This window comes from Pezoporus flaviventris, unplaced genomic scaffold (genome assembly GCF_033815535.1).
Source record: "Pezoporus flaviventris isolate CSIRO_AGI_PZ_B2104156 unplaced genomic scaffold, CSIRO_AGI_Pfla_v1 ptg000029l, whole genome shotgun sequence".
NCBI lineage: Eukaryota > Metazoa > Chordata > Aves > Psittaciformes > Psittacidae > Pezoporus > Pezoporus flaviventris.
This window is the reverse complement of record NW_026892577.1, coordinates 18,513,950-18,541,660: the sequence shown is the minus strand read 5'-3', so window position 1 is coordinate 18,541,660 and position 27,711 is coordinate 18,513,950. Positions and strand designations below refer to the sequence as shown.

At 41.2% G+C, this 27,711-nt stretch overlaps 2 protein-coding genes across 30 annotated transcripts in view; one reads left to right on the top strand and one right to left on the bottom strand.

The window, feature by feature from the left end:
• HELLS (helicase, lymphoid specific) overlaps positions 1-27,711 on the bottom strand; it is a 324,719-nt gene that overhangs the window by 168,727 nt on the left and 128,281 nt on the right. The gene's annotated exons all lie outside the window — the stretch shown is intronic.
• The window catches only part of SORBS1 (sorbin and SH3 domain containing 1), a 78,054-nt gene continuing 51,099 nt past the window's right edge, over positions 757-27,711 (top strand). For 4 of the 29 annotated variants that reach the window (XM_061459396.1, XM_061459394.1, XM_061459395.1 and 1 more), the window contains exons 1-7: positions 758-891; positions 8,829-8,884; positions 9,729-9,794; positions 14,924-15,043; positions 16,600-16,626; positions 16,798-16,913; positions 23,946-24,093. In XM_061459396.1, the coding sequence (XP_061315380.1) occupies positions 860-891; positions 8,829-8,884; positions 9,729-9,794; positions 14,924-15,043; positions 16,600-16,626; positions 16,798-16,913; positions 23,946-24,093 (565 nt within the window). In that variant the 5' untranslated portion in view covers positions 758-859. Of the gene's footprint in view, positions 892-8,828; positions 8,885-9,728; positions 9,795-11,772; positions 11,869-14,923; positions 15,044-16,599; positions 16,627-16,797; positions 16,914-19,242; positions 20,053-20,602; positions 20,975-23,945; positions 24,094-27,711 lie in introns of all 29 variants that reach the window. The other 25 variants (XM_061459409.1, XM_061459401.1, XM_061459400.1 and 22 more) reach the window with 15 other exon arrangements.

The window sequence follows — 27,711 nt, the reverse complement described above, 5'->3', positions numbered from 1 at the left end:
AGGAAGCATGGTCCTATGCTGCTACTCACCTTGCTTACCAAGAAGCTGCCTGGGCCCGGGGATATATGAATATACCCTCACTCTTCTAAAAGCTGGCACCATCTTCATAGCAGTGCAAGCCTTAGGCTATCTAAAGGGAAACCAGATTGCACTGTGGTAGCGCCATTCCACTCTAGGGATACCCTAGTAGAGCTTGTGGCTTAAAAGCTCCTTTGATGCCTGTTATGATGCCCATAGAGCAGGCATGTAATATGTAATAGCAATTCAAGCAGTTAGTTTCTCTTTGTGTCATGTCAAATATTTCTGCTACAAATCTCAGCTGCCAAGTGCAGAAACTTTAGCTGCCCTTTCAGCTCCTACCCATTGAAATAGGATCTGCCATGTCTAGTGCTAATGAAAATACTCCTTCTATGAGCAGATGCTGCCTGGTCTGAAAACAAAACAAAGTGCTTTTTCAAGTGTTTTCCCTGTATTTTATTGTATCTTCAAGGTCTGCCTGTCCTTTCCCTTCTGAAGGGCATTGCATGCCTGTGCTACCATAGAGTGTCAACTCCAAATTTACTCTCTTTTCATTCCCTACCTCCAGAGCTGCAAGAAGAGTCAGTGTCTTTCATGATGACAGTGGTAGGGTAGTGACAGGCAGGCTGGGTGGGGGTGGCTGACAGTGAGCAAGCCTAGTGACAGGATGGGGTGACTAAGAGCCAGCTGGCTAATTAAAGCACAGCAGTGGGAGGAGCAAAGTATTTAAGGGTGCCAGAGAGATGCCTCCACAAATTTCTTGTTACACCTCAGCATCCAAATAACTGGTTTCTTTAACTCTTTTGTGCCTCTTACGAAGTGAAATCAAGGGTCCAAGAAAATGGCACCATTAACTGAAAAGCCTGAACCAAGGTAAGGACATCGGTATGCTTTTTTTAGTCACAGTTAGTCATAGGTAGCCCTCCTAGAGCTGCTGTGAGCTGAACTTCCAGGGCTTTACATGGCACTGGTGTATGCTATGACACTGATAATTGGGTACACTGATGTTCAGGTTGCTTCTTTCATTTGGATATGCTGCTTGAAAAGATAGGAGATACCAAGGTAGTCATTACGTGGGTTTGTGTTCTCATTAAGGGAAATGGGCTGGCACTCCTTTCCCTAGTGACTGGATATTTCTCCTGACTATTTTTATGGGAAGGAGGGATTGAAAGCAATTCCTGAATGCTGATTCTGAGGAAGTTGCTAAAATGAAAGTGATGAGAATGGATGTGGAGTTCTCAATAATATGCAAGTTTGGTCACCTGAGGCTGGAGGAGTCAGAGGGAAGTGAAGATGAGGATGTAATTTTCTGCTATTTATAGAGATGATTTGAATGTCAGATTGTTGGTTATTCCAGCAGTTTGGTTTTCTCAGAGCTTTTTCAGTAGAGGAGCAGTCACTGTTTTCTTGTTACAGTGTGTAGGTGACCTTAGGGGCAGCACAGTCCAACAAGGCTATCAAGCCAGCACTCCAGCCTGAGCTCTCTGGCAGTCATGGGTTTGCTGTCTGGCCTTGGATGTGTAACAGTAACCAGCTTTCTGAGTTTTGCTGGAACCTTTTTGTGCCTGATTTCAGGTAGATTAATCAGTTTCCTGGTAATTTTTGTAGTGTAGCAATGCTTCCAGGTCAGCAAAGGCTAAGGAAAATGACCATCTAATTTCAACTTGCATCCTTAGGCTTGTCAAAAGTGTGTTGGAAGTACTTTATGCCTGGATCCCCATATGCATTGGCTAGACTTAGCTTTATGTGGTTCCTTGAAGGTCACTGCAGTTGTGTGTAAATGAGACCAACTCTGAAACTGGCTTTGCTTATTCTGAAAATATAAAAAGCAATCTGTAAGACTGATATATGCACCTTGTTATGATGTGCTAGCTTAGCTGATTTCAGATGTTACATAGAACAGAGACCCAAATCTCCCATCTCTGTATGAAATAGGAATGTCATTTATACCTTGAAAAGTGTTAGCTGTTGCTTACTGAGTGCTTGTGCAGAGCTTCAAAACTGCTAGTGCTAGCAGAGGTTAATAATAAAATATTAATGTTTGTTGTCACAATGCCTGTGCAATTCCTTTGCCTTACGCTACTAGGAATCTCAGGATATGTCTGGGATGGCATAAGGTGACCTGTAGCATTAAAGTTTCTGGTTTATGTGTCAGGGGTGTATCAGAATCTGCTCTCTACCCTCATTTTTGTGAGACGTTTGTAATCTGGATTTGAACTTTGTGACAGTATTGAATCTCTAATTAGTATTTCTACTTAATGCAACTTCCTCTTATTTACTACTTCACCATCTGAGAGTGTGGGATGGAGGTGAAGACAGTCTTTGTAGTCTTTGTTATACAAAATCATGCAAGAGAAGATTCTGGATGTTGTTTAGATGATCTAATTGATTGTATTTATAGAATGCCATTCACTGTAGTAAATGCAATGTAGTGTTTGTGTCCCACAATCTTGCAGTCAGCTGAATGGATTCATTGTTATACATAATTAGGGCTTCTGGAATTTGGGTCTGTTTATTTACAGCAATTGTTCTGCAGAGATGCAAGTGGCCCCATATCAGAGGTGTACAGAGAGCAAAGTGTGGTACAAATGGCAGCACCCCAGCTGCATGGCTCTTACAAGTAGTCTCACAACAGCTTGAACCCTATGAATCTTTTGTTTCATCCAGCTGAAGTATAAAACCACCTTCCTCTTGGCTAGGTGTGGTCATTGCAGATTGTCTAAAGGTAAAAAGGTAAATCTGATGTAATTGAATTATTTACCCCTTAACTGTAAATAAATCCTAATTATGTGCTCCCTGCCCAGATTCCTGTACGAGTCTCAGTTAAGTGTCCTGGATGCTCCAGGCTGCATTATGCTGTTAATTTCTTTACAGCTTTCCCTTGAATTGGTGGCCTGAGAGCTGTGCCCAGTGTGCTCCCTTGTATAGGATGTACATCAGGCTTCTTGTAATCTCAGCTTCTGCTGCTCTCAGATGCTGTGCCTTATGTCTCCTGCACAGATGAATATGGGATTTTATTTAAAATACCATAGAAATCTTTATTTTCCTGTCTGAAGTTTTAAAGTGTTCATGTGAGCTGCTTGGGCATATGGGTGTGGCACAAAGGCATGTGTTTCTTTAGCAGACATGAATGCTATGTGGGCCACAGCTACTGTTACCATGATCTCAGCCATGGAATACAAAAAAGAGAGAGTAGTCATGGCAGACTCTGGAGGAAGTCAGAGCTCAGTTAGTGTATTTAAAAAAATCTAGTGTCATGAGAAGAAAGGTTTTTGACTTTAAGGCTGCTCATAACAGTTATCTGGACGGAACTGGTGATGCACTGCATGTCAAGTTACTCTTCTGTCTGTTCTGTGCCAAACAACCCTCTGGACGGCTGTTTTCCAAACCCCGTGTCTGTAGTAGAGCAGAAGGTTGATGGCTCCAGAAGGAGCCACCTTTCACACCCCCTCCCCCCTGCCCCAGCCCTGCGTGTATAAGTTATAACCAGTGGCTGATATGAAGTATTCCAGCCTATTTCTTTGCAGGGAGGTCCCTGTAGACATCAAATCACTATCTGAACTAACACTGACCAAATAACTGGTTTTAATATAGAGGCCAGAATTAGAATGGACCAAAAAAGCCAATTTATCTTTTAAACTTTGCTTTTCAGCTGTTGGGCAAATCAGCTGTAGTCTTGTGGCGTTAAGCAGAATTTAGACTTCGGGCTGTCAAGGTTTTTCTGCTATTTGCCAAATTTTAATGAAATGGGTGGGAATGTGCAGACCAGTTGCTTTGGAAATGCTTGTTCATAGGGTTGCAAAATGAAGACCCATTTCAATCACCTTCTAAAAATGAGTGTATGGGATGAGTGCAGGGAAGAAGAGCTGCTTAAAGAGAAAAATTGTGTCGGTACAGATCAATTTAACTGTAGCTGTTCATGCATTAGGTTGCAAATGAGAAACAGCATTCAAACCATAAGAGGAAGAAGTTCTGGAGCAGACTCCCAGGAAGAGCACTGGAAGCAGGAAGCCTTACCAGTTCTAAACTGGAATGTGAAATGTTCTTGCATAAGATTGTATGACACAGTTGCCTGCAAAAGCATGGGAGTAGGCCTGATGACCTAGGAGATCCTTTTCTGTTCCCTGCTCCAAAAGTGGTGACCTTGAACTGAGTTAACTCAGGTTGCAGCTAAGCTTTATTTACTTTGAAATTGATGACTCTAAGATGACTTAGTTCAAAAGCATTTCTGAGTTCTTAAAGCCACATCTCCTAGTTTACATTTCCTGTTTGATTTTTAAGAGTGGCATATTCCTCTTAAATTGCAGAACTGCTGCATGTGACCCAGATAATTCTGTCCATTAGGAAGGAAACAAACGTGTACCATATTAAAAAAAAAAGGCACAGTGATACTGCATAGGAAATGTGCTGTTGTTTATTCTAACAGCTCTAAGTTCAATTATTTATAAGTATACCTTATGCATGCTTCTGTTGTATGCTGCCATTTACTTTGTTTAGCAAGCTTTCACTGCTCCCACTCACTGAAGAGCATGGGGAGGCTGTGGTCTTGTACAGAATTGCTGTGATTCTTCTATGTGCACTGCTTGCTTATTCATAGTCTTGTCATGACATTTATTCTTAGAAGCATAATGTCTTCTGAAGGATAACAGAATGTTCTTTAACCCTTAAAATAAAAATGACAGGCAACATATTTCTCTCAGTATTTTAGGATAAGAGAATAATGATTCTTGGAGAGAGAGCTGATTGCCTTGGTTAACCTGAAGCTGCCTCCTGTATGCTAGCTTTTTTTTTTTTACTTGTCACATTTTATGTGATACAAAATGAGAGGTATAGAGGAGATGTGCTTTCCAGCAAGTTCTTGTAAGCGGAGGAACCTCCTGGTAAGAGGTGCTAGCTGCAGTGCAGCCCTTTGCCCACTTTCCAGATTTGTAACTCCACATTGATGGCGTGGCTGGTTGAGCAGAGCATCTTGGTCAGGGACACTGTGGGAAGAGGTCTGAGTCCTGGGCTTAATGAATGAGTGCTGTCAGTGATGTGTGAGACCTGACCAGGTGAAAAGCAAGTTCTGTGATTGCAGATCATACCTTAAATCTAAAAGATTACCATTTTTCTAAAAGCTTCAAATCCTAGATTATACTAATATAAATGACTTTGATTTTTCATTTAAGTGCAACCACAAAGCACTTAAAGTTCTTGAATATAGAGAGAAAACTTTGAAAATGTTAAGAACTTGAAACTGGGAAAATAAAGCAGGAGTCCACGTGTCAGTAGTATAGGGGAACTGCCCGGTAAGTTTTGAATGCTTGTCTCATGTTAAGCAGTTGTTTTAAAATCCGATGTGAGTCATCATAGCTGTCAATAATAACAAAAGAAGAAACAAAAGGAAATTACTTTTCCCCCCCCACACATTAGATCACCAAAAATAACCACCACTTGCAACTCTTAGTTGAGATACCACTGACTTAAGAGCATGTGTCCTTGCTTGGAACTATTAATGAGCTGTTTGTTACCCCCTGCCATTGTAGGGGGAGTACTCAAATGTTTAGCACATGTGAGATAATCCAGAGACATGCTGTGCAGAAGTAGTTGCCACTTATCTGCATTCCTCCTAAATAGGCTTCTAAATGCCCTGTTCTCTTTTCCACACCAAGTAGGGAAGGAGCTACAGCCTTGGAAGAAAGGGGGGGGGGGGGCGTGGGGTGGTGGCGGAAGGGAGAAAGGAAGCGTTAAGCATTCGTCTAGAGGCATGACTGAGCTGGCAAGTAGTTGGTGGATGTTACATTTGGACATTGGCATGTTCAGTGTTACAGCTGCTTGCTTATGCCCTGAGGAATTAATTACCTTTCATTGTGTTTTGAATGTCTGCAGCTTTGAAACCTTTGTTGCTATGCCTGTTACATTTCAGGAAAGGCACTAATTCCAGTCTGGCAAGGAGACACATAGCAGGGAGCTGGAAGGACACACCTGGGGGTTCTGGAGGTTTGTTGGGGTTCTTTTAGTTGTTGTTGTTGTTGTTTTTGTTTTGCCTGATCTGGCAGTACTGGTTTCTCTGTTTTTAATACTGACAGATCTCATTTTTGCTTCCCTTGGGTAGGCTTCCTTCTGAAGCACTGCTATGTGTATTTCATGTGTATCTACAGGAACTGCTTGGCCGTATCTACAGGAAGTTCTTGGGAGCTGGGATCCAGGTCCACTTGCTTCCGCAGCCCACAGACAGCTTTTCTGGTCAACCTGACAGGAACTGCTGGTCTAAGGATGTACCATCCAAAGACTCGGGGTGCACTGATTAACAGCATGTAAATTCTCAGGTGTTAGAAGGCAACACTTTGCTATACTGGGGCCATGGAGCCAGACATGCTCTCTGGCTGGACCACATATCTAGTCCCAACAGCAGCCTTTTGGCTAAGATAGGCCTAATAGGACTTCAGTATGTGCTTTGGGTTAAGCGTGTGGGAGGCAGGTAAAGTAACTCTGTAGCCCTGATGCAAACAAAGGCACTGAAGCATGTTCTTTTCTTCAAACGTGCACCATGATTTCCTCAACCTAACAGCAGCAGATCTGTATGCAGATCCTCAGCTGATCAAAATCAACTTTTAAATGGAGTTTCTGGAGCTATAGGTGCTGAGGATTGATTATGCTTACCCTGAGCATTGCTGAATCCATTCTGTGTATGGGAACCTGCATTAAGTATGTGTTTGAGTGCTTGAATAATGTTGATTAGTTTCACAGTTAAGTGAACACTGAAAGCTTGCTATTTTAAATTGAATTCCATAGTTGTTCAGTGTGGTGATATGTGGAAAAGTGTTTTTCTAGATCTAGTTCTAATGAGTTTGTACACCTCCTAAGTTTAATTTTAGCAAACTTCTTTAATTATCACTTTATTTTTAACCTTGAATCACTTCTTCTGGAAAGTAATTTGTTCTTTTAAGGCCAAATAATTGTGCTTCTTTTTGGTGTGAATTCTTTGCTTAATGCTTTCCTTAATGCAATGAAGGCCATCACTGTAAGCAGTGTCAAGACTCTTGAATCAAAAAAACATCACTGAAAATTAGGTTGATGGCAGTTGTGATGTCACCGTTTCTAGAGTTTTTTAAACGGTCTGTTTCTAAACAGGCCGTTTAAAAACTTGGTCTCACAGGTTTAATTGCTTGGATACTGCCATTGTGGAAGGGGACCAGTGTTGCTCTGGGATTGCAGCAGCAGTGGACCCTGCCATTGCCTGGGCATGTGAACTAGTATTTCTTCTTTCCTCTCCTGAAAAGGTGTTAGACTAGATTTCACCATCCCACCATCCCCCCTACATCATTAAGCTGGGCTCAACTTTTGTTGTTGACTGGTTTTAGACTGTGCCCTCCACTTCACGCTGTATTTTACTGGGATCAGCTTGGACTTATGTTGCATGCTGCTGAATGTTCACCAGCACATAATGTATATCTCATGTGGTTATTTTAACAAAGAAAATATAAATAATTAAGTGTTGGCAGCTGTTGCTTGGTGCCATGCTGGTTTTACAGACTGATCTGTTACTATATTTGCCTGTTGAATTTTCTTTTCTTTCCTTTTGGGTATCTGTTGAATATACTCATTATGTTCTGGCTGGTATGAAACAAATGCTAGTTAAGAATGGGGATACTTTTGAAGCAAGAGAGCAAATTCAGATCCCTGAGGGCAATTTCCACCTCCTACAATGTCCCACTGCTGGCTTCAGTTCATGTAACATGAAAACAAGTATCTCAAACTCTCTTGTTTAGTTTCTTGTTAACATGAGCAATTTTTCCGTATAATTCACAGATTAGGGTCTTTGTTTATACATGATTTTGCAGCTTCAGATACCTATTTCTATTCATGTTATAGAAGCCATTAACTGACTGTAGTGACACTTGATCTCACTATCTTTAGCACCAACTTTTGAGGGGAGTGACTGAAACATAAAATTTAAGGGCATTGAATTCAACCTAGGTCCTTTAGAGAGTTGAGAGATCCTGGCAAGTATGCCTTGTTTTCTATTTCTAGAAATGCTGCTTTTTGAATGTTCAGACCAACATCTCTGATGTGACATTTAAACATGTTCTTTTGCTGCAGATATCAAGTCCTTACAGGAGTGGGTACTGAGTATGAATAGGACCCATTGGTGTCCTGTGTAGACTGTCGGGACCATGATAATTGACTTTTTTTTTAATTCTTTGACCTCATCTGGAAGTTTTTCTCTTGAGTTAGTAGTTTTACTACCTTTGGTCCCAGGAGGATTAAAGCTTCAAATTTTGAAGTTTCACTCTTGAAAATATAAGCAGCGCTGCAGGACTGGAAATGGTTGGTGCAGAAGTTAAGCATTTTGACAAGTATATCTCTTCTGTATTGTAACGTCTTTCAAAGGAGACACTGACTTTGAGCAACAGATTGCCTTGAAATCTGGCAATAGTCTAAGTCGAGGGGTTTAACTTAAAGCTTTTAGTTTCACTGAGATTTTTTTTTTTCTTAAAGGTGATTCATATTTTATATATTAGAATTGCTGGATTTGCATATATATGTTGGACTTTAATCAGTACTTTATGATTTAAAGTTGAGGATTAGTCTTAAAGTCTGAAATTAGTACCTATATTGGCTGAAAATAATCTTTAGTTTCTGATAATTTTCAGGAAAAAAATGTAACTGGTGGTTGACATAAATATATTTTGGTTTTGAAACTAAGTTTTTTGAAAAAAACTGTGACTATTGCCTGGACTTTCCTGATGAATGTTCAGTGTCATGTCCAGTACTGTCTGGGCGGATGTGAAACATAACATAACCATTCTGCCTTTCACTTTAAACAGACATAAACAAAATCAAGAAGTGAAAAAGGCAAGACCCTCTACCACAATGAGCTCTGGTAAGTCTCTGTTGTTTTTCACTTGCCCTCCTTCACTTTTCCCTCCTTCCTTTTTATTACTAGAAATATTCCTGCCTCTCTGGTGCTGTTGTGCAATTGCTCTTTTTCTTTGTTTGTTTGTTCGTTTTTTTTTTGGGGGGGGGGAGGGCTTAGAGGGGGCTTTTTTTGTTTGTTGTTTTTGGTGGGTTTTTTATGGCTTTTGTTTGTTTGGTTGTTGTTGCTGTGTTGGTTTGTTTTGTTGGGGTTTTTTTTGCCTCCTCTTCTGCCTCCCAGAAAAGTGTCAAAGCATATCAAGAAAGCTCAGGGAATCTGACTTATAATGACGACAGTGGAATGAATGGCTTTGTACTAAAAAGTGTCTTGGTTTCATGTTTGTTGTTTCAATTTGGCCCATAATGCTCAAAAAATGATTAAAAACATCTTGAGGTCATCGGCTTTTTTAACTTCATAATACAAGAATTCAAAATTACCTGAAAAAAAAAAAAAAAAACAAACCCTGAATTTGATATGTTTTAGTAGGGGTGAATGCAAAGTTTGACACCTGGATAGGAAAAATCAGCTGTTCAAGAAAAAAAAAAAGGAGGCTGGTTAGGAAGAAGAAAACTTCTGGGCTTGTCTTGGTAGCAGGGTAAATTAGAGTGAAAAACAGACACCATAATGAAGTGAGATATGTAGGACCTGTGGAATAATATTCTCACCTGATTTTAGCAACATCTCCTGAGATAGTAGGAATACTTCATGAATCAAATAGTGCTGATGCATGGCATCCCCTCATAGTCAGAGGTTAAATTCAGTTGCACAGGTTTTAACCCAGAAGTAATCTGCTTCTTCATTTGTCTTGCAGAACACGAAGAAACTGATGTTGCAAAAACTGTTGTTAATGGGCTGAGCAGCAATGGACGAGAAAAAGGTGGGTTAAGAGTTTCAGAGACATCTCTGCAGCTCCCCCTGCATGTCAGCTGCGTGATGTGGTTAATTTCCCTAGACAGTCACTGCAGCAGCGGTTTCCAAACTTAGTTTGCTTGGCTACTGGTACAAGAAAAGCCTTGTGCTGCACTGTGCCAGGAGCAGCAGCATTTCTTAGCTGAACAAGTGTTCTTTGTCTCTTGAAGGTGTGGATGGCTTTGCCTCTTCATATATTTTGTTCACTGTTTGTGTTACTTGTGAGCACCTGTGAATCAGTGTGTTTAGACAGCATGGGCTTGTGGATGCCTATGTGTGAATCCTGTTAATTTCAGTAGGAGATAAAATTTTGATCCCAGGATTAAAGGGCAGGAGCTAACCATTCAAGTAATAATAAAAAAAATCTAAACAAACCATATTAACTTCAGCAGGTTTGCAGTGTGCTTTATAGCATTCAGTTTTATATAGTGATGCTGTGTGTTTTGACAGGCTGAGAGTATATGGTTGTATAGGTTGGTTCTCTGCTGGTTTAATTTCCTTCTCTTTTGATCCCTTTTTATAGTGGTTAGTATTTTAACTGCATTGTAGATGGATGAATTCAGTCACTTACAGGGTAAAACACAATTAGGATTGTTTCCTAAACCACAGGCTGTTTGGATTTGGGATCTATTGTATTTGCAAGGCCTCCAGTACTCAGGAAGAAGCATGGAAAACAGAGTTTGATCTGTGTTGCTCATCTGTAAAAAAAATAATTTAAAACAATCCCATCAATTAAAAAAATTACGATTTTGAGGTTTGAAAACATTCTACCAAGCTCTTCCCACATCCGTGAGAGCCTTGAGAGCTCTCTTCTAGGTTGGTGGTCTGCGCTTTTCAGTTTTGCCAGGGACCAGAAGGATCTGCCACAAGAGGGGGTGTCCACACCACCCTGATGTGGATGCCTCTTGGGCTGGCCCAGTGCTCAGAATCGGTGTGTAAAGTATTAGAAATGTAGTTCCTCTTACTCCTGATTTTGCAGACCTGTGAGGGATGGCATGGAATGTGAGGAAGCACCTAGCATTTTTCATTTAATACATGCAGAAAGCTAATAGGTTTTAAAGGAGAAAATCCTGGCTCTGAAGAAATCGAGAACGAAACTCGAGTTATTCTGGGGGAGCCATGATTTACAAGATGTTTATCTTGGCAGATCCTGTTGAGCTTCACCTCTGAGTAGTTTTGCCTCATTTTTTTTAAAAACCACCCCCACCCACTAGCTGCAGTACCGAGTCAGAGAGAGCAATCACTGCCTGGTTTGGGCAGTTTTGTAACAATTGCTAGAATTTTGCACAGTGCTATGTATGGTTTTCCCGTATGTTACTACATCTAGTATAATTACTGTGCTAGCTGATGGATGCCAGTAGAAATTTCTTCAACTTACTGTTTAAAGGGATGGACTTTTTTCTCAAATAAGTATTTCGATGCTACCCTTTGGCATTGAACAATTTTTAAGATTATTTCACGTTTCACTTCCTTCTGTTGCTGAACTTATAAAATATGTGCCGTAAAATACAGAATTCATGTAATGTGTCTAATGTTCCTCTCTCAACCTTTCAATCCTTGTTTTTTCACTTTTGTTTTAACTGAGTCATACTAATGTTAACATTTTTATTTTTGCATGTAGTGTATCTCTCTATCTGATTATACTAAAATTTTTTGATGCCTTCTAAAGAACTAATGCTTCCAGATTCTTTTTGCCTGCAGCATAGTGGCAGTTAGCAGTTAGTCAATTCAGTAAGCAGTTCTGTATGCAGCATAAAACAGACATGTCCTGAATTAGGGCGAACGAAGGGATATTTTTAACAGTTGCATCACTGCTCTCTGGACTGCTTTTGTATTTGAAATTTCCTGCTATTGTGTCTCCAAGTACATTAGAAAATTTTGTGGCATGCTTCCCAAACTCTGCTCTTCCCTTTTTGGATGTGCCATTTACACTTTTGTGTTTGCAGCTGTTGATGTCCCTTTATGTACACGCTCTATTTCTGCCGTTAAAATAATCCCTGTGAAGAAAGTGAAAAGTTCTCCTCACCTAGTGCTGCCTACAGGTATCTTCTTCCTTCCTCCCCTTGCCATGCATTAGTTTGCCATCATTCCCTCCTCATTTTCTCTCTCCTCCTCCTCCGTACATCTTTCTGCTTCACCCATGTGCTTTGGCTGGTTTTCAGCTTCATGCTCTTCTCACTGTTTCCAGAGCTGTAGATTTCATCAGTAGGTAATAAAGTTAGCTCTTAATGGCACAGTACATTGTTCTCAATTATGCTGCTCTTCTGCAGACATAATTGTGTCTGCTTGAATCTGGGATCGTTGTAAGCTTTTCAACTAATGCTTGATTATGAATAATATTGTTATTACAGCCTCATTTTGAACCAAACTCCTGATGAACCAGAGAATGTTTCCTGCATATCTTTAGTCTTTATGAAAGTGAATAGATGTCAGAGATGGTATTTTACAGGTTCAGGCATAGTTCAACATTGGTTGGATGGTTTTGGTTTTCTGTATGTACACTGACTTTACAGAATCTTTATACAGATGAATAAGGATGTTAGGCTGTATGTCACCCCCTCCTCAAGCACATTTTCCCACTAAAAGTAGAAGAATATTTTTGTACTTTGTCACCCCCTCCTCAAGCACATTTTCCCACTAAAAGTAGAAGAATATTTTTGTACTTTGCTGGATTTGCAGAGTCAGAGTAGTCTAGCTGATACTGCTTGTCTCTCCTGATCTGTCACACATGTGCTCTGTTGGACTAGTATAGTGCTAATGTCATGTTTATTACCATCTGCTGGATTTATGTAGTGAGAGATTCAGATTTTTGTTGTCCATCATCTCGCCTAAATTGTGAAGGAATTCAATGTCTTAAGTATTTGTCTTCCTCTCCCAAGTTGAAATAGTCTGACAATATTTTATTTTCAAAGTTTTTCAGAACATTTTCATTTTTCTGAGTTCAGAACACTTTTTTTCCTCCTTCTTATTCTTTTGATTCAGTATACAGCTTTAGTATGTTGTGTGAAAATAAAGTACTTTGATTCCCAAATTTGATCCTCCTCCAATATGATGTAGACATTTATGGCATGTTGAACTCTTTACGTGTTTCCATTTCTCCAGTGCCTGTGAAGGGAATCTAGGTGTAGGAGCATGAGAGAACCCTGTGCTCTTTGTGATTGTCTAAATCAGGCCTAGTGACCCCTAACAGTGTGTCCATGCCTCAGAATTAGTGATCTCAAGATTGGACTGCCAGAGCTTAAACCTTTGTCCTCTGGTGTGAGTGTATCCATTAGAGTCCTTGGATGCGTTGTGCTGTGTGTATGGGAATGATAGAACTGGATTCTTGGGCAAAAGGAATCCTGACCCGATCTGGATCATGCAAAAATCAGTCAGAGAAGTCAACTTCTATTTTACCAGGCATGTGGGTAACCTTAAGGCATGATCAGTTGTGTGGTGTCAGGGCAAATGTGGTATATTTAAGGATGAAGAGCATTTAATATGTCTTTGTGGATAGTCTTTCCCCTCACCCAGGCTGCCTCTGTGCTGCCTGAATTAACTAAAGGCTGAACTATAGGAAAGTATCCTCTGATTCTGTACTTATTCCATCCTTTCTCAAGTCATAAGTGTGGATCTGAAACTGCTTTTTGTGAAATCTCTAAAGCATTGGAAGCCACGTAAAAGCCTGAACTGCAGTGACATCAGCATAGAGAACTTTCTATGTGAGTTCAGCATTGATTGAGTCTTTCCCCCTACTGCTGTTCTTCATCTGGCACTACTGATGTTTCCTTATATTATGGCCAGCTTGGCTGTGGTCTGTTTTTTAACCATAGTTGAGGCATTATCGTGGTCTATAGGCACTGTACTGGTGTGATTTTAATGGGGCATTATCTTCTTGGAGTCAGCCAGGGAATATTGATCTGCACAGACATCAGTTGTTGTCTAGGCAATGAGTGGCAGCCTTTGCCTGCTCTGTTCAGTCTGAAGGCTTAACCGACCAATGCTGTCTGCGTGCAGAGACAGTATGATCCTCACCCCATAAAAATCATCATGGTGTAACACAGTGTATATGCTCAGTACCTCTTCAGGCTCCCTGTGTGGTTGCATAGTAGGACTAGCACCTCTGTTTAGATAGGTCAAAGTGAAGTCTGATGGCAGCTACAGTGTCAGTAATAGTGCGTGAGAAAGGGAGGCGATGTGTTTTCCTGTGGAAGTAGCTTAGATAAGTGAGAGGCTTTTTTTTTTCTATAGGTATCTTAGCAGAAACAGCTTTCTGGAAGGATTTTAAGTAAGGGGAAGAAGATAACATTGAAGTACTGATTTGCTATGACTTTAAAGGATGATAGCAGATTTAAAACAAACAAACACCCCCCACCCCCCACCCCCACCCCCCCCCAAAAAAAAAACCCAAACCAAACAAATCCATGGACAGAAATGCACAAAGGTAAAGCTGCACAGAAGCTGTGCTGAATTGGGCCTCAGCAAGGGCGCTAGTGTGATCTAGCGTTCGGCTCACAGGGTGATTTGAGTGCGTATATGCTGAATTTGGGGGATTTTGGTTCCTATGTCAGAAGATGAAACACTGCCATGAAATGGGGGGAGATGGCAAGTAGATCATACTCAGCACAGTTACAAGATTTTATCCAACAGTGGTCATAAGACATTTTTTTTTTCTCTTTCAGTCCTGCACAAAAGACATATTTAATGCTTCAGCACACAAATCGTATTGCTTTATGCCACTGGGACATCCCAACAGAAGAACTAGAGGTGTAATGGTAGAATGTCCTTCTTGGTATAATATCTCCATACAAAGCTGACCAAATAAAGCAAATGGGCCTGTGAAATTTGGTTCAAACACTCATCCAGTTTTCTTCCTTTCTTAGCTCTGTTACACTGACTCCGAACTTACTTCTATATTCATCAGTTACATGACTGTGAAACTGCTTTGATTTCTCCGTGCTTTAAATCCAGAGCTAATCTTCATCTGCATAAACATTACTAGATTGGTTCACCCAGAGGCAGCCATGCTAAAATTATTCCATAGAGCTCTGATGGATCCTAATAGCTTTGTACCATCTGTTTCAATATGTCTTCTCTGTGTATGTGCATTTCCTATAGAAACAGATCCCACTAGAGTCTGCAGTGGAAAAGGAGCTGTGACTCTCCGGGCATCTCCAGCCTATCAGGAGAATCAGAATATCACTTTGCCATGTCCTCAGAATGTCGAGCAACCTGAAAGTAAGTGGATGGAATGTTAACTGGAATATCTTAACCTCAAGAGAGGTCAGTCCAGGATCTTGGGGTGACTCTTTTTTAGCTACAGTTTAAAGCCCCAAATTCCAGTAGCATGGTTGGAAACCTCATGCAAGAACCAGGCCAGTGGAGGGAGACTGAACCCTATTCTTTCTTAGTGCCGGTTTGATGACTGCTGACTCTTTGGCTTAAGTTTATTTACAGCTCCCTTTTGCTGTCAGGAGCACAAAAACCTCTTTCAGATAAAACTCTGATTTTTTTTTTTTTTTTTTTTTTTCTCTCCTGGCAGGCCTATGTCACCTCCTTTTATCCCAGACATAAGGTTAACAGAAAGAGGGCGGGTGGTGCTCCTGCCACTGAAGCATTCACTTGGGTTGTCAAGGGATGGGGATAGGGTCCCAGACAGACAGTGTCGCCAGAGAGCTGTGCCGTCTTTCAATAGCAGATGTGTAATTACTTAATTACAGGAGACAGGCAAAGCATAACAAATCTGGCCAGTGTTTTGGGTCTGGCAGAGAGGATGAAGTCCTAAGGGCACGATGCAGTTAAGAGGAGGGGGGGTCAAACTTACTCTTGAAAGCAAAGCATACGTCATTTATGATTGTATTGTTGGAGGAAAGGCAGTTTCATTAATTCCAGCTTTAATGTGCTGCTTTCTGCTCTGCCTTCTCTTCCTATTCTGCTCCACCTATGACCTACCCTTTTTTCATGCTTGCCATTCTGTTTCTTCACTCCTACCCTTCACAATTGCCTCTTTCCTTTTTGTTGATGGCTTCATAAATTTCCAGCAGCTTGAATGGCAATGAGCCCATTACTATGGAAATCAGCTCATTATTACTTCCTTTGCTTAGTCTCCCAATTGCTTTATGAAATGTACTTTGGAGCTGGAAGAGCTTTTTGTGTATAACTTAAGCAGCAAAATGGGTAGAGGGGTAGGGAGGAGCCCAGTGGGAGAGTGGGTAAATAGGTGATGAGACCAGTGCAGGTAGCTGCAGGAACTGGGCTATAAAGTGACATTGTATTTTGTAACTCCGTTCATGCACACACATTTAGGCTGCAAAACCTGATCTAGTTGTTAGCAGTCTTTTATCTCAGTTAATCACACATAGTGAATTTGATAAGGCTAGTTACGTCTTTGTAGCCTGTATTATGGCTGAATAGGGGATCCCTACATTTCCAGTAATTTGTGATGCCTGGATGTCAAGCTGCAGCTTTAGAAAGTAGCTAGCTGGGCTGCCTTTTTGCCTCTGAAATAAGAATGTCAATGAACAATTGTTTCTTCATTGCTCTGAATGAATTGCTTTGTGTTTACAAAGGTCATAAACAAGGAGGGCATCATGTTTAGGGCTGGTCTCTATGGTAATTAGGCAGCCCTGTCAGAAAGCATTCTATGTGTGAAATGAAGTAGCTCAACTCTTAACTTCAATTGGTACATGTTTTCTGTAAATGTAACGGTTTATCCCCCCCCCCCCTTTTTTTTTTCCTCTATGCCTATTCTCCACCCCCACCTCTTCCATCCCTCCTTTCTGTGAAATGCTTAGGTCTGGAGCCAGAAAACCCAGAAACAGGTACAAACATTGGCTGCTTATGTTTTTGCTTCTGTTGCTTTCTTGGAAGTATTTCTTGTTGCCTGGAAAAAAAAAAAGAAGGGGGGGGGAAAGAGGAAAAAAAGAGTCCCCTCCTTTCATTTGTACTGTAGCTGGAGAGAATTCTCTGTGATCTATTTTCCTTCCCCTCAGATGATTGGAGGTCATCGTCTAACACTGATGCCAATGGGGATGCCCAACCATCTTCTCTGGCTGCCAAGGGTTATAGGAGTGTGCGTCCGAACCTTTCCTCAGACAGCAAGCCACAGGTAAGCCTTTCTTCTGTGACTCTGAGGGTGATCTTCTGAGTTCAAGCACTGGATTCATGGTAAGGATCCTGGGTCAAACTCCAGACTTTGCTGCAGACTTCGGTAAGTTTCAGCTTGCCTCCACTTTTCCTCCCTTTAAAATGGGGCAACACTGATATGACCAGAGTGCTGTGGAGCTTGTGTGTTCAGGCATGCCACAGTATTTCCTTGGTGGATGAAGGAGGAGGACAACGCTATCTGATTGGAAGAAAAAAGGTGAAGTAGCCATCTAGTACTGTTTTGAATTTTATGTTGGTATATTTCCTAGAGGTTGCTGCAGGTTGAAAGCATTGTTAAATTAAAAACAAGATGCTGGGGAAATGCCTTTCATTCTTAACACTGTAACTGATAGAAGCCAACAAGGGAAAGGTTATTTGTGCCTGAAGCTGAATGGTTGAAGTCAATCTGTTAAGAGAAGAGTAACTTCGTCCTTTTTCTTTTGGGCAGTTGGTCTGCACAGTCTCAAAACTGGTAAGGAAACCCTTCATTAGAGACCACTTTCCCATATGAAACAAGAGTCTCTTTAAAGCCTTGTCCTCTATCAGGGACCTATAGCAATGCTGCAGGACAGTGTTCCTGAAATGGTAAGTGAAAGTGGAAGGGGGCAGAACTTGCAAGGAAGGCATGAGAAGGAGCAGCACCCTAGAGGAGAAACCCATTTACTGCCTGATACTTACAGCTGTCCTATAGTCCATTATCGACCTTGTCGATGATCACAGAGAGCACTGCTGCACATAGTGATTTCTATAGGAGTTTCAAGGACTGCTGTCCAAAATAAGCCGAAGTGGAAGAAAATGGAAAACAGCAGTTTTAGGTGAATTGTTATTTCCTGATAATACTATGTAGCAGGAAAGTGAGGCTTCCCCTAACCTAGGCATTCTGAAGTTGGCATACTGAAACTACTGTTCTTACGGAATCAAAAGGAATGAGCCTGTTCCAGAAGCAGAAGCCCTTCAGAAGAGGCACTTACGAACCCAATTCTCCTCTCTCTTACACATCAGGAAAGTGGAGGAAGAGTTGCAACATGAGGACAGTAGCTTTTGGGGCAGCAGCTGTAATTTTATGAAGCTGTTCTAGGTCTGTATCCATGTAAGAAGAATACATGCTGGCTGTAAGTTGTCATATGTGGATGAATTATAAAGGAGGTATATTTGTCAGGTTTGAATATTGCAGGCTGTTAAGGCATCTTCATTTTCTGATTTTGACCATTTTAGCAGTGGTTTAGCCAGCCTTTGCCTATAAAGATATGACAACAGGATAAAACCTAATTTTGTGGTCTCCAGAGGGTTAAATTTCAAGAATTCAGGGAGCTACTGTTCACTAGGTGGGTGTTTTAATTCTCTTCCTTTCAGTAGTTTATAGTTCTCAGCCACTAGCAACAAAGCAGTAAATAAAATAAAACTTGCTCTATTGCTGAATTATTTTACTTCAAAACGGTTCGGCTTTCAGAAACAAATTGCTGGAGTTGGAGTTGAAGTTGACAGGCATTTCTGCAGTTAGCAATCTGTATGTTGCAATGTACTAAAACCAGTTAAGTTGTTTATTATTTACTAGGATTTCTCTGTTGGTGATCTTGATTCTGAAGGCAAATTCTTATGAATTCAGTTCATCATGAAACTTTAATTGGTCTTGTCTTCCTGAAAGCATTTTCAGGATGGAAAAATCCTGAAGAGAATTCAACAGCTAGCTTTTAGAAGGAAGAAATGCTGACTTTTTACTTAGCCAGCTGTGGCAGTCTATAATATTCCCATGATGTCTGCTTTCATTAGCACTTGTGAAACTTTGCAGTGTTCATTTTTCAGCAGTGCACTTAACATGCAGAGATGGCCTAGAGCTCTGAATTTAGCATAGTGATTCAGATGTCTCCAGTGGGAAGTATTTAGTTATACAGACATGAGCCTGGGTTTTGTTAGGCAGGATGTTAAATCTTGACTCTAGCTTCACAAGGGGCATGGTGGGTGTTGCTCTGCAGGCCTCTTGAAACAATACAGCACTGAGACTTATTTAGCCAAGAGAGAGGAACGTATAGGCAGGGATTTGACAGCTGGGTAAAGTTTGTATGCTGCAGTAAGCAGTGCTAGGAAAAACAGTGTGCAAGTGATGTATGTGAGTTCTGCACTAGCCTTCCAGATACTGTATTTGCGTTTTTGTTCTTGCTGTGTTAAAACCTGCTTAACCCAACTCTAATGATCAAATTAATTCTTTGAATTTATTTATTTTTTCCTTCCTTATTCCTTCCATTTGGTGCTGCTTTCTCTCTCCCTCTCGTCCTTCTTGACTGTCTGGGCAGGCCCTTGCTCCTCCCCGTCCTCCTCTTCCCAAAGAGGAAAGCTTTGCATGGCGTCCTCGCACTGACACTAAAGTGACCAACCTGTTGCCAGTGCCCATCATGGACTGTGTGTACCTGAATGCACCCAAGCCTTATACGCAGCAGTGTGCATCACCAAATGCCAGTGCACGGTGTTATTTCTCATCACCTACCCCCTATGGGATGGTCCCCAGTGGGAAGCAAGGCTTGCCAGCAGGGTATTCTCCCTCTCCAGGCCCCAAAGATGAGGTGCATGCTGGGCAGCCACTCTTGGAAAGTTGCTCCTCGTCAGATACATCATCTGTACAACACAACCCCAACAGGGCAGATCCCAGTAGTAAGGCTGGAATGAATTCCAGTCATGAGACGAAGGCAAATAAAAAGGTCAGCAAACTATATGTAGCTTGTTTATCTAACAACACTTGCTCAGCCACATCTGAGAATTCCACTGGCACCACACATGACCCAGCAGCCAGCACCAGTTTAGGTGCTGAGCTCACTCTGGCACCAGCCACCGACATTGTTTCCTCTGTAACAGACACTGGAAAGTCTCTTCCTGCTGTTCCTCCTCCTCCTATTCCTCCCAGGCCGTACTTTTACATTGTCCTCAGTAAAGACGCAGTTAGTTATGGTGCGGGCCAACCTTCCTGGACTCAGTCATCACCTCCACGAGCTGTGAGGGACAGAGTGCTAGAGCCCCAGAGCACAACTGCCACAGAGGACAGGATGAGAAAAGAGCCTTATCTTACCCAGCAACGACAGGCACCATACAAGGCAATGGGACGCAGCATGGTATATGTTTTCTCCATAATCTTGTTTTCTTTCAGCCGTGTGAACAGTTCTTTAATTCATTACAATGTTCCCTTGATGCTTTATTCCCTATCTAATTTCTGAGCACTTGTTGTGCCACTTGAGTCTTGTGGTCTTCTACTTCATAATAATTAACACCCCATGTGTGCCCCCTCAACATTCATCTATGTGTTTGTGTGTGTGTGGTGTTTGTAAGGGGTTGGATTGGGCTGGCAAGGATCTTTCTATTTTAGGGAGATGTACAAGAAGCAAACTTTTTTACGTGATTGTTAGTGCTTCTCAAATGATGGTGGATGCATTTATGCCTCACAGCACAGAATTGGAGAAGAGGGGTGGTGAAGGGAAGGAAGATCTTTGTGAAAAGCTGTGCGTGTTCATAGAGGCCAGGGCTGCAAGACTGAAGTATGTCTTCTGAAGAAAATCTGTTGGGGTTTTGTATCATTTTGGGTGCATCCTTGCATGGCACTATATGGCTGCATTAGACTAAAGTATCAGTCTCCCCTGTTGCATAACAACACCTTGTTTCCTACAGGATGCTACTGCCACCACCACAACTCAGCCTGGGGTTATAGTAGTCCCCCTCCTCCAGGTTAATCCAGAAAGACAGCAAGAAGGCAGCTCCAGCACTCCACCACCACCTCTGGTTCCTTTCGGGCAAGGCTCCACATTCCCTGAGATTGTTCGTTCTGGCTCACCCTTGACTTTTCCGACTCTAGATGATTTCATTCCCCCACATCTCCAGAGGGGCTCCCACCATAACCAAGCACCCTCCTCATCTGGCACATTACCCTCTGTTTACCCGAAACTGGCATTCTTCTCATCACCACCTTCACTTGTCCCTCCAGTCACAGGGACTTTGCACAGGGGCTTGAAGCCTGAAATTACTGGAGTCATCTCACGTACAGTAAGCTTGCCAAGTACACTCCTCGCCCTTTTCCTAAATTTGTATTCCCAGATAAAAATTACTTTCTCCTTGCAGTACTAAACTTGAAAGGGGAGTGATGACTCACTCCCTGCCAACAGCATGACAACTGAAACCCTGTTTACATCCTGTGCTAGTGCATGCATGTTGCCTGCCTTGTGCAGCTTTGAACCTTCTGTTGACTTCTTGCAAGAATATTTGACTGTCTCCCGTTGTGCTCATTCTGCAGGTCATGCACACCTTAAGAGTATTCACAGGACTTGCTCAGAATAATTAATTCTGTATAAACACAATAGTTGCAACTAACTCATCTCTTCAGGCTCTTTTAATAGCATCCTTAATTGTGTCTGAATAATTTTGAAAGCAGCAACAGCAGAGCAGTTAAAGGTTAGGGCTCGCTTTCTGTTGCACTTGGAGCCACTGTACGCTTCCCACACAAATCCCTGTTGAAATCAGTATAAGACTAATGCCAGTATCCAATGACCTATAAGCAATAGTATCAGTTACTGAGCTAAGAGTCTTCCAAGTGTGTAGGTGTTACGGGATAGATAAGCAAGAGAGTATCTCTTCAGTTTGAAATTGCTGGTCTTTGGAAATTTTGAAGAATTCGATCCACATCAGTTGTAACTTGGAATTTACTGCGTTCTTCTTGGGTTAGGTGTTTGTTCATCTTTAAGCTCATCACATGTTTTAAAAAGTCCTCAGGGACAAGGACTAAAAGTAGCTCTAAGTCGAAGTTGCAGAGAAGGCAAAAAGTACCTGACCCTCCGTGTACTGGAAGCCTTACAACCACCGTTTGTTTTTGGCTTTTTTGGACAAGCAAGAAGTTCAGCAGAAACCCCCTCCTCTCATCATGATGCCTTTTCTGCCCTCTGACTCTACGGGCATCTAGCAAACAGGCAGCTGTGAGGAAAAGAAGCAAAAGAGCAACCAGGATGGTACTTTCAAAAGTTCTCAGCATTGGCCTGCTTCTGTTGGGAATCAGTGGGGTTTTTACTACAGAGAGCAACAAAAGTTTGAAGGTTTTGTCTGTGGTGTTTTGGGTTGGTTTTTTGGGGGGTCAGATTTGGGTTTGTTTGGTTTTGGTTTTTTTGTTTTTTTGTTGGTTGTTTTCTCGGGGGAGGTTGGTTGGGTTTTTTGTTTGGTTGTTTGTTTTGGGTGTTCTTGTTTGTTTAGTGGAGCCTATCCGCAGGCTACAGAAGAATTCAGCAGGGAGAGGAGGAGTGGAAATTTTGTTGCATCTGATTTTCATGAGATCAGAGCTTTGAAACATTTTTTGGGTGTGCTCATTTCAGGCATGTAGTCACAGAGCTGTTTTCCACGATGATTCCGATGATCTTTGTTCACCAACTTTAGTGATAGCTGGGGCTGTTGAGCCTGTCCTTATCTGACATCCGTCTTCCAGGGGTTCTTTATATTTTAGTTGTCAAAGTGAAGATCAAATCTCTCCTACTTCTCCTTGACTCCCACTCCTTTTCCCAAATTGCATTGTTTGGAATATTATCACAGCCAGCTAAATGGGGCTGGGGATCTCTCTTAGGGATATCTATTTATGAAGACCATTGATTCTCTTCTGTCCACATGAAGATCAGATGCTGCTTGGAACAAGATCACCTCCAGCCATCAGAATAGGATTGTGCTTTCCTATTTCCCCTCTTGGTTGGATGGACTGTAGATGCTTGTTCTGATTCTGGCAAATTCTTAATGATTTATCTCCAAGCACTGGTGCCAGGCCTCACTCTGGCCTCTGTTCATCCCCCTGCCTGATCTTGTAAGTCCTTTCCCCTGATGCTGGTGGATATGAAGGGCGCTGGGTTGCATTTGGCCAGAAAAGCCAGGAGCAGGAATTCTCCTGGAGCATTATTCTGCACATATTCTTTTTATTATTATTTATTTATCAGTAGTAGTATCAATGAAAATCCTCCCTCAATGCTCAGCTCCATTTTGCAGATCAGTGGCCTGCATCATTTCAGATTGACAGTGGAGTAGGAGTGCGGAAATATGCTATGTTGTTCCATACTTTTTTTGTTTGGATGCTCATTCCCAATTAACGGTAGTTGTGTCTTCGAATTCCTTAAGAAGATATGAAAAATCTCAGCCTAAACTGACATAGTCTTAGTCATTGTCCCTTCTTTATCTTTTCTCCTTACTACCAATAAAAGCATAGTATCCCTGGACTCAGATTTTTCAAAGATGAACTAGTTTTTAAAGTCTCTTTGCTGACACAGCCTGTAGTTCCACAGAACAACCAGAGCTGTAGTGATACCAAAGGTGGTTTTGAAATAAGCAAATAATGTAGCTGTATGCTTTAAGAGAACAAGAGCAGCTTGCTATCTGTGCTCCAGCTGCAAAGCCATGTTGAGTATCTTCCTTGCTACAGTCCTGCTTTTTGTTCTCGTCAGTTTTGGGGTTTTAATTTCATTATTTGAACCAGGTAGGTGTTATACTATCTCCTGAGTGACGGTGTTGAACTTATTCCTGAGACTTTACTTACCAAACCAGCTGCAATAATACTGTTTCACTACAGAATTGCATGAGTTTTGCATGCCTGATTTCTTGCTCTGAAAGGAATATTTTCAAAACAAAGGTTTGTGTGTGTATATATCAGGGGAAAGATGTCCGTGTTTTCCCCCGCCTCAGAAATGAGATGCGCTCATTTCTGGCACCCTGTGTTTCCTCCAGAGAGTTTGCTGTATTAATTTAGTACCTCCTTTTGGGGTTGGAGTTGTGAAACTCAACACCAAATAATTATAGTACTGCCTTAGCAAACTAATTGCATTAACAGCGAGGAGGGTACGTACAGGGAGCAGAGTAACATTCATGCTTATGCCTGTTTTACTAAAATTTGCTGTGATTGTGCTTCTCATTCAGCTTAAAATGTGGGGGGTATTTTCCAGATTTTCCCAGTGTAGCAGCCTTCTGCATGCTGCTGATATGTTGCTCTCCTTTTCAGGACCCAAGTCCTGTGCTAAATGAAGTGCCTCAGCCTGGCATTGGCACTGACTATCCAACCTCCTTCACTTCAATCAACAAGTCTTCCTCTGCCTATCCCTCAACCACAATCGTCAATCCTACTATTGTCCTCTTGCAGCACAATCGAGGTAAGGAGACATCCAATTAGATATTTGTGGCTCAAATTGAGCAACCTGTTGTGCTACAGGGAACTGGGGAATGTGTGTGCCATGGACAATTAAGTACAGACTACTGAAAGCTAGCAAAACTTAAAGTTGTAGTTACTGGAGCATACAACAGGTGCAAGTAAGAGGTTAGAGCTGTGGGACAATGCCTATTTCTTCCTAATTAAAACCTGTGGATCCCAGCCACTCTGAGGTTGGGGGAGAGGCTTACAACAGGCTGTGGACATATGAGTAAGTTATTGCAGTGTTGTAACAGTTTGTCCCCCATCAGGTGTCCTGTCATGGTGGGAAGGGTGTATGCTCACATGTGTCAGTAGGAGCAAGGTAGCTTGAGGTAGGTTCACCTGGAAAAGGGACTGTGGTACTTCTCAGCTACTGCAGTGTGAAAGCAGCCATATTTTCAGTTACTGTGGGAGAGATTTGACTTCTGATTCTCAGCAGAATTTACCCAATAGTAAATAATCCATTTGCCCATAAGTTTGAACTTGGCAATTTCTTCCTATATAACTAGATCAACTAAAACTCTAGTAGGCCTAAAGCTCTGGGTTTGCATATGAGCAAAACAATGTTGTTTGGGCATTGCTTTCTCGTGTTTACTCATCTAAACCTTTCTCTGCCTCACAGCATCTCTTTTTGAATGAATAGTTGCATCATTTTGCTTCTGGCATTAGAGGGAAACTTTGTTTCTCCTTTTTAGTGCCCCTGATGGCTGGCATTCCCCAGCTTCCTAGCTCATTGTGGGTCACTGAGGAGAGTAGCTTATAAAGGGCCACAACAATGCAGTCCAATTTGCCTTGATTTCCAGTGGATTTAGGAAACTCCAGAACAGACAGATTCCAGTCTACAATGCTATGACTTACCTTTTGCAAAATAAAACAAGAAAATAAGGAAATAGGGGCAAAGCCTGCACTCCTCATATTGTAGTCATTCTATAATTGCAGGCATGCATTTATGTGCTGCTTTGCAGCCTCTCGTGTTGTTTTTTTAGTGTATTTTTAAAGCAGATATCAGTCTTGATCTTGAAAATAGGATCTTCTCTGTAGCCCAGCTGATGATAGGGGTAATGAGTGGGTGATCTCTTCCTTTTTGCCAGCATCTGAAGCAGCTTTGCTTATGTGCTTCTGAACGAGGGTGTCTGGATTCCTCAGCCGCTTCAAGAGGAAAAAATATTTGAGGCATCCTTTTTTATCTCAAAGCTTTTTGTTCACTATCTTGAGGTGGGATACTCTTTTGGTTGTTTTTTGCATTAAATCTGGAGCATTTCAGTGTGTACCACACAAGAATATTTTCTCTTTGTAGGTTTTAATAGCATGAGAGACAAATCTGTAAAATATGACGATCCACACACAATGGCTCTGAGACAACTGATACCAAGTTTTTCCGTTAACTAATCACCTTCAGAGTTACTGATTTGTCCTGATTGTCTTTACTTTGACCAGTAGCACGCACAATATTGTATCCCGATAGTTTGAAGAGCCTTCTCTCATCACATTTTTGTTGACTGCAATATAGATAATCACCTGATGAGCAACTTGATTGTGCCCGTATCTTATTCTGATGTGTGGTTTTCAGTCTTTTTTAGTCAAATTTGTAATCATATTGAACTGGTTTGACAAGGCATCTTAGTCATAAATCTGCACTGATTGTTGTGTGTCATGCTATGTATTTATTAGTAAAATCACATATAAGTCATTACTGTTGTTTTTTTTTCCTAGCATTATTGTCAACTGGACAAATAGAAGTCCCAGCCATCACACTAATGCTTTTCAAAGGTTGTCACAACATTTGCTTTCTTGCTTGTCCTGGAAAAGGAAGGTTCCTTTGTATTCCAAGACATAAAGAGGATGAATGTTAATGGTCCAATGAGCTGCTCTCTTGAGAGCAGAAAACTGCTCTAAAACTCTTCATTACAACTTATATGAAGATGGTACTTTTCGAGCATCTGACCTCAGTTGTCGTTCAGCGTATTCCTTAGTTGCTGTTGAAGTGGAAAGATTTCTTCATCAGGCAGCAGAATGTCAGATTTTTTAATTTTTATTTTTTCCACCAAATGCAGAATGAAAAGAGTAATCAGATGCGTCATCTTTTCTGCCCTCTTATTAACAGTTCCACTGTGTCTGGTAGAACAAGATCATTGCTAGGTTTCTGTTTATTGTTCATGTACCTCTTTTTGAGTCTGAGACATTCTGTTAATTCTTTTTCTTCCATTGTCACTTTCTTCCATTTCTGAGCATATGGTATCTACTCATAGGTACATGTTTTCTTAGTTTTCCATCTTTTCATGTGTTGAAGGTTTGTTATGGTTCATTATGCTTCCATTCCTATCTAGGCTGTATCCAAGCATAGCATTCAAATTTCTAATTTCTAACACTAAACAGTGTTTTAAAGTGGTTCTCAGATGTTAGTTGTCTATTACATTTCTGTCCTGGCTGACATGATTCATATTTGGTTTCAACTTTATGGACCTTATCTATTAAAAAATTGTTTGGTCTTGTAGCATGTAAAGAATTTTTACTAGTTCATGATCCACATTCACCTGAATGGTTAATTATGTTTTGTGCTGAAATCAATTCCTTCATGTCAAGATGAGGTTTAAAATAAATTCCTCTTATCTGCTATGAAATACCCTCTGAATTAGAATTTTTAAGGTCATTTTAATGCTGGCATCTGAGATCTGCAGTAGTTTAGTTAGTTTTCCAGATGGATAATGTGACTTTCTTTCTCCTCAGCAGATTATTGCCTGCTTTTTAAGGAGCTGGTTATCTTTGGTTTTGGAGTGACTGTTGTATCAGACATCACCTACTGTCCTATTTTATGCTTTATCTGCTAGTTGATTAATCTGTAAGCATGTAAGACCCTTTGATGTGAAGCTGTCAGAGACTTAGAAACAAGTAATGGCATTTGAAGCACAGAAACTACACTATATCCTTTTTTTTTCTGCTTCATCTTAGTCGGTTGTGATGAGAGCTCAGAATTTTTTATACTGGATTTCAGTAATGCCACCTGAATAAGATCGATGCTTATAAACAATTCATTTCAGATCCTCTTTCTCATTCCTAGCAGCAAGGTAAGGGTATCTTCCCTTCACAATCTGTTGGTGCCTTGGTTAATCTTTGTTTTTATTTTGCACTAAGTACTTGTCTCCTCTTCCCTTTTTTTTGCTAGTTTCATGTCTTAGTTTCCTCCAGTGCTCCCTCCTCTGGGAACTTTGAAGGCATCTATATTCATTCCTTCATTGGTGCCAGCAGTTCTGTTCCTCTGCTCAACCCTTTCTCTGAGAAGCCTACAAATTTTTGGCCTTTGCTTACAGTTCCAGAGCACAAGATCAGGAGTTAAAAACTCATTTAGCTGATGTGTGCCTGGGACTTGCAAGCTGGTTCTGGTCATGCAGGAGAGTGAAATAGATACCTCCTACTCTTTCTTTCCACTTCTATCCATCAGCAGCTCTCTTTCCTACTCAGAGACATAAGTGAAAATGAAACCTCCTTTTCCTCCTCTTCATGTAAAAAGTACTTTTTTTTTTTTTTTTTTAATGAAAAGTCTATTAATCCATTATATACTCTTCCCTATGGAGGAAAAGAC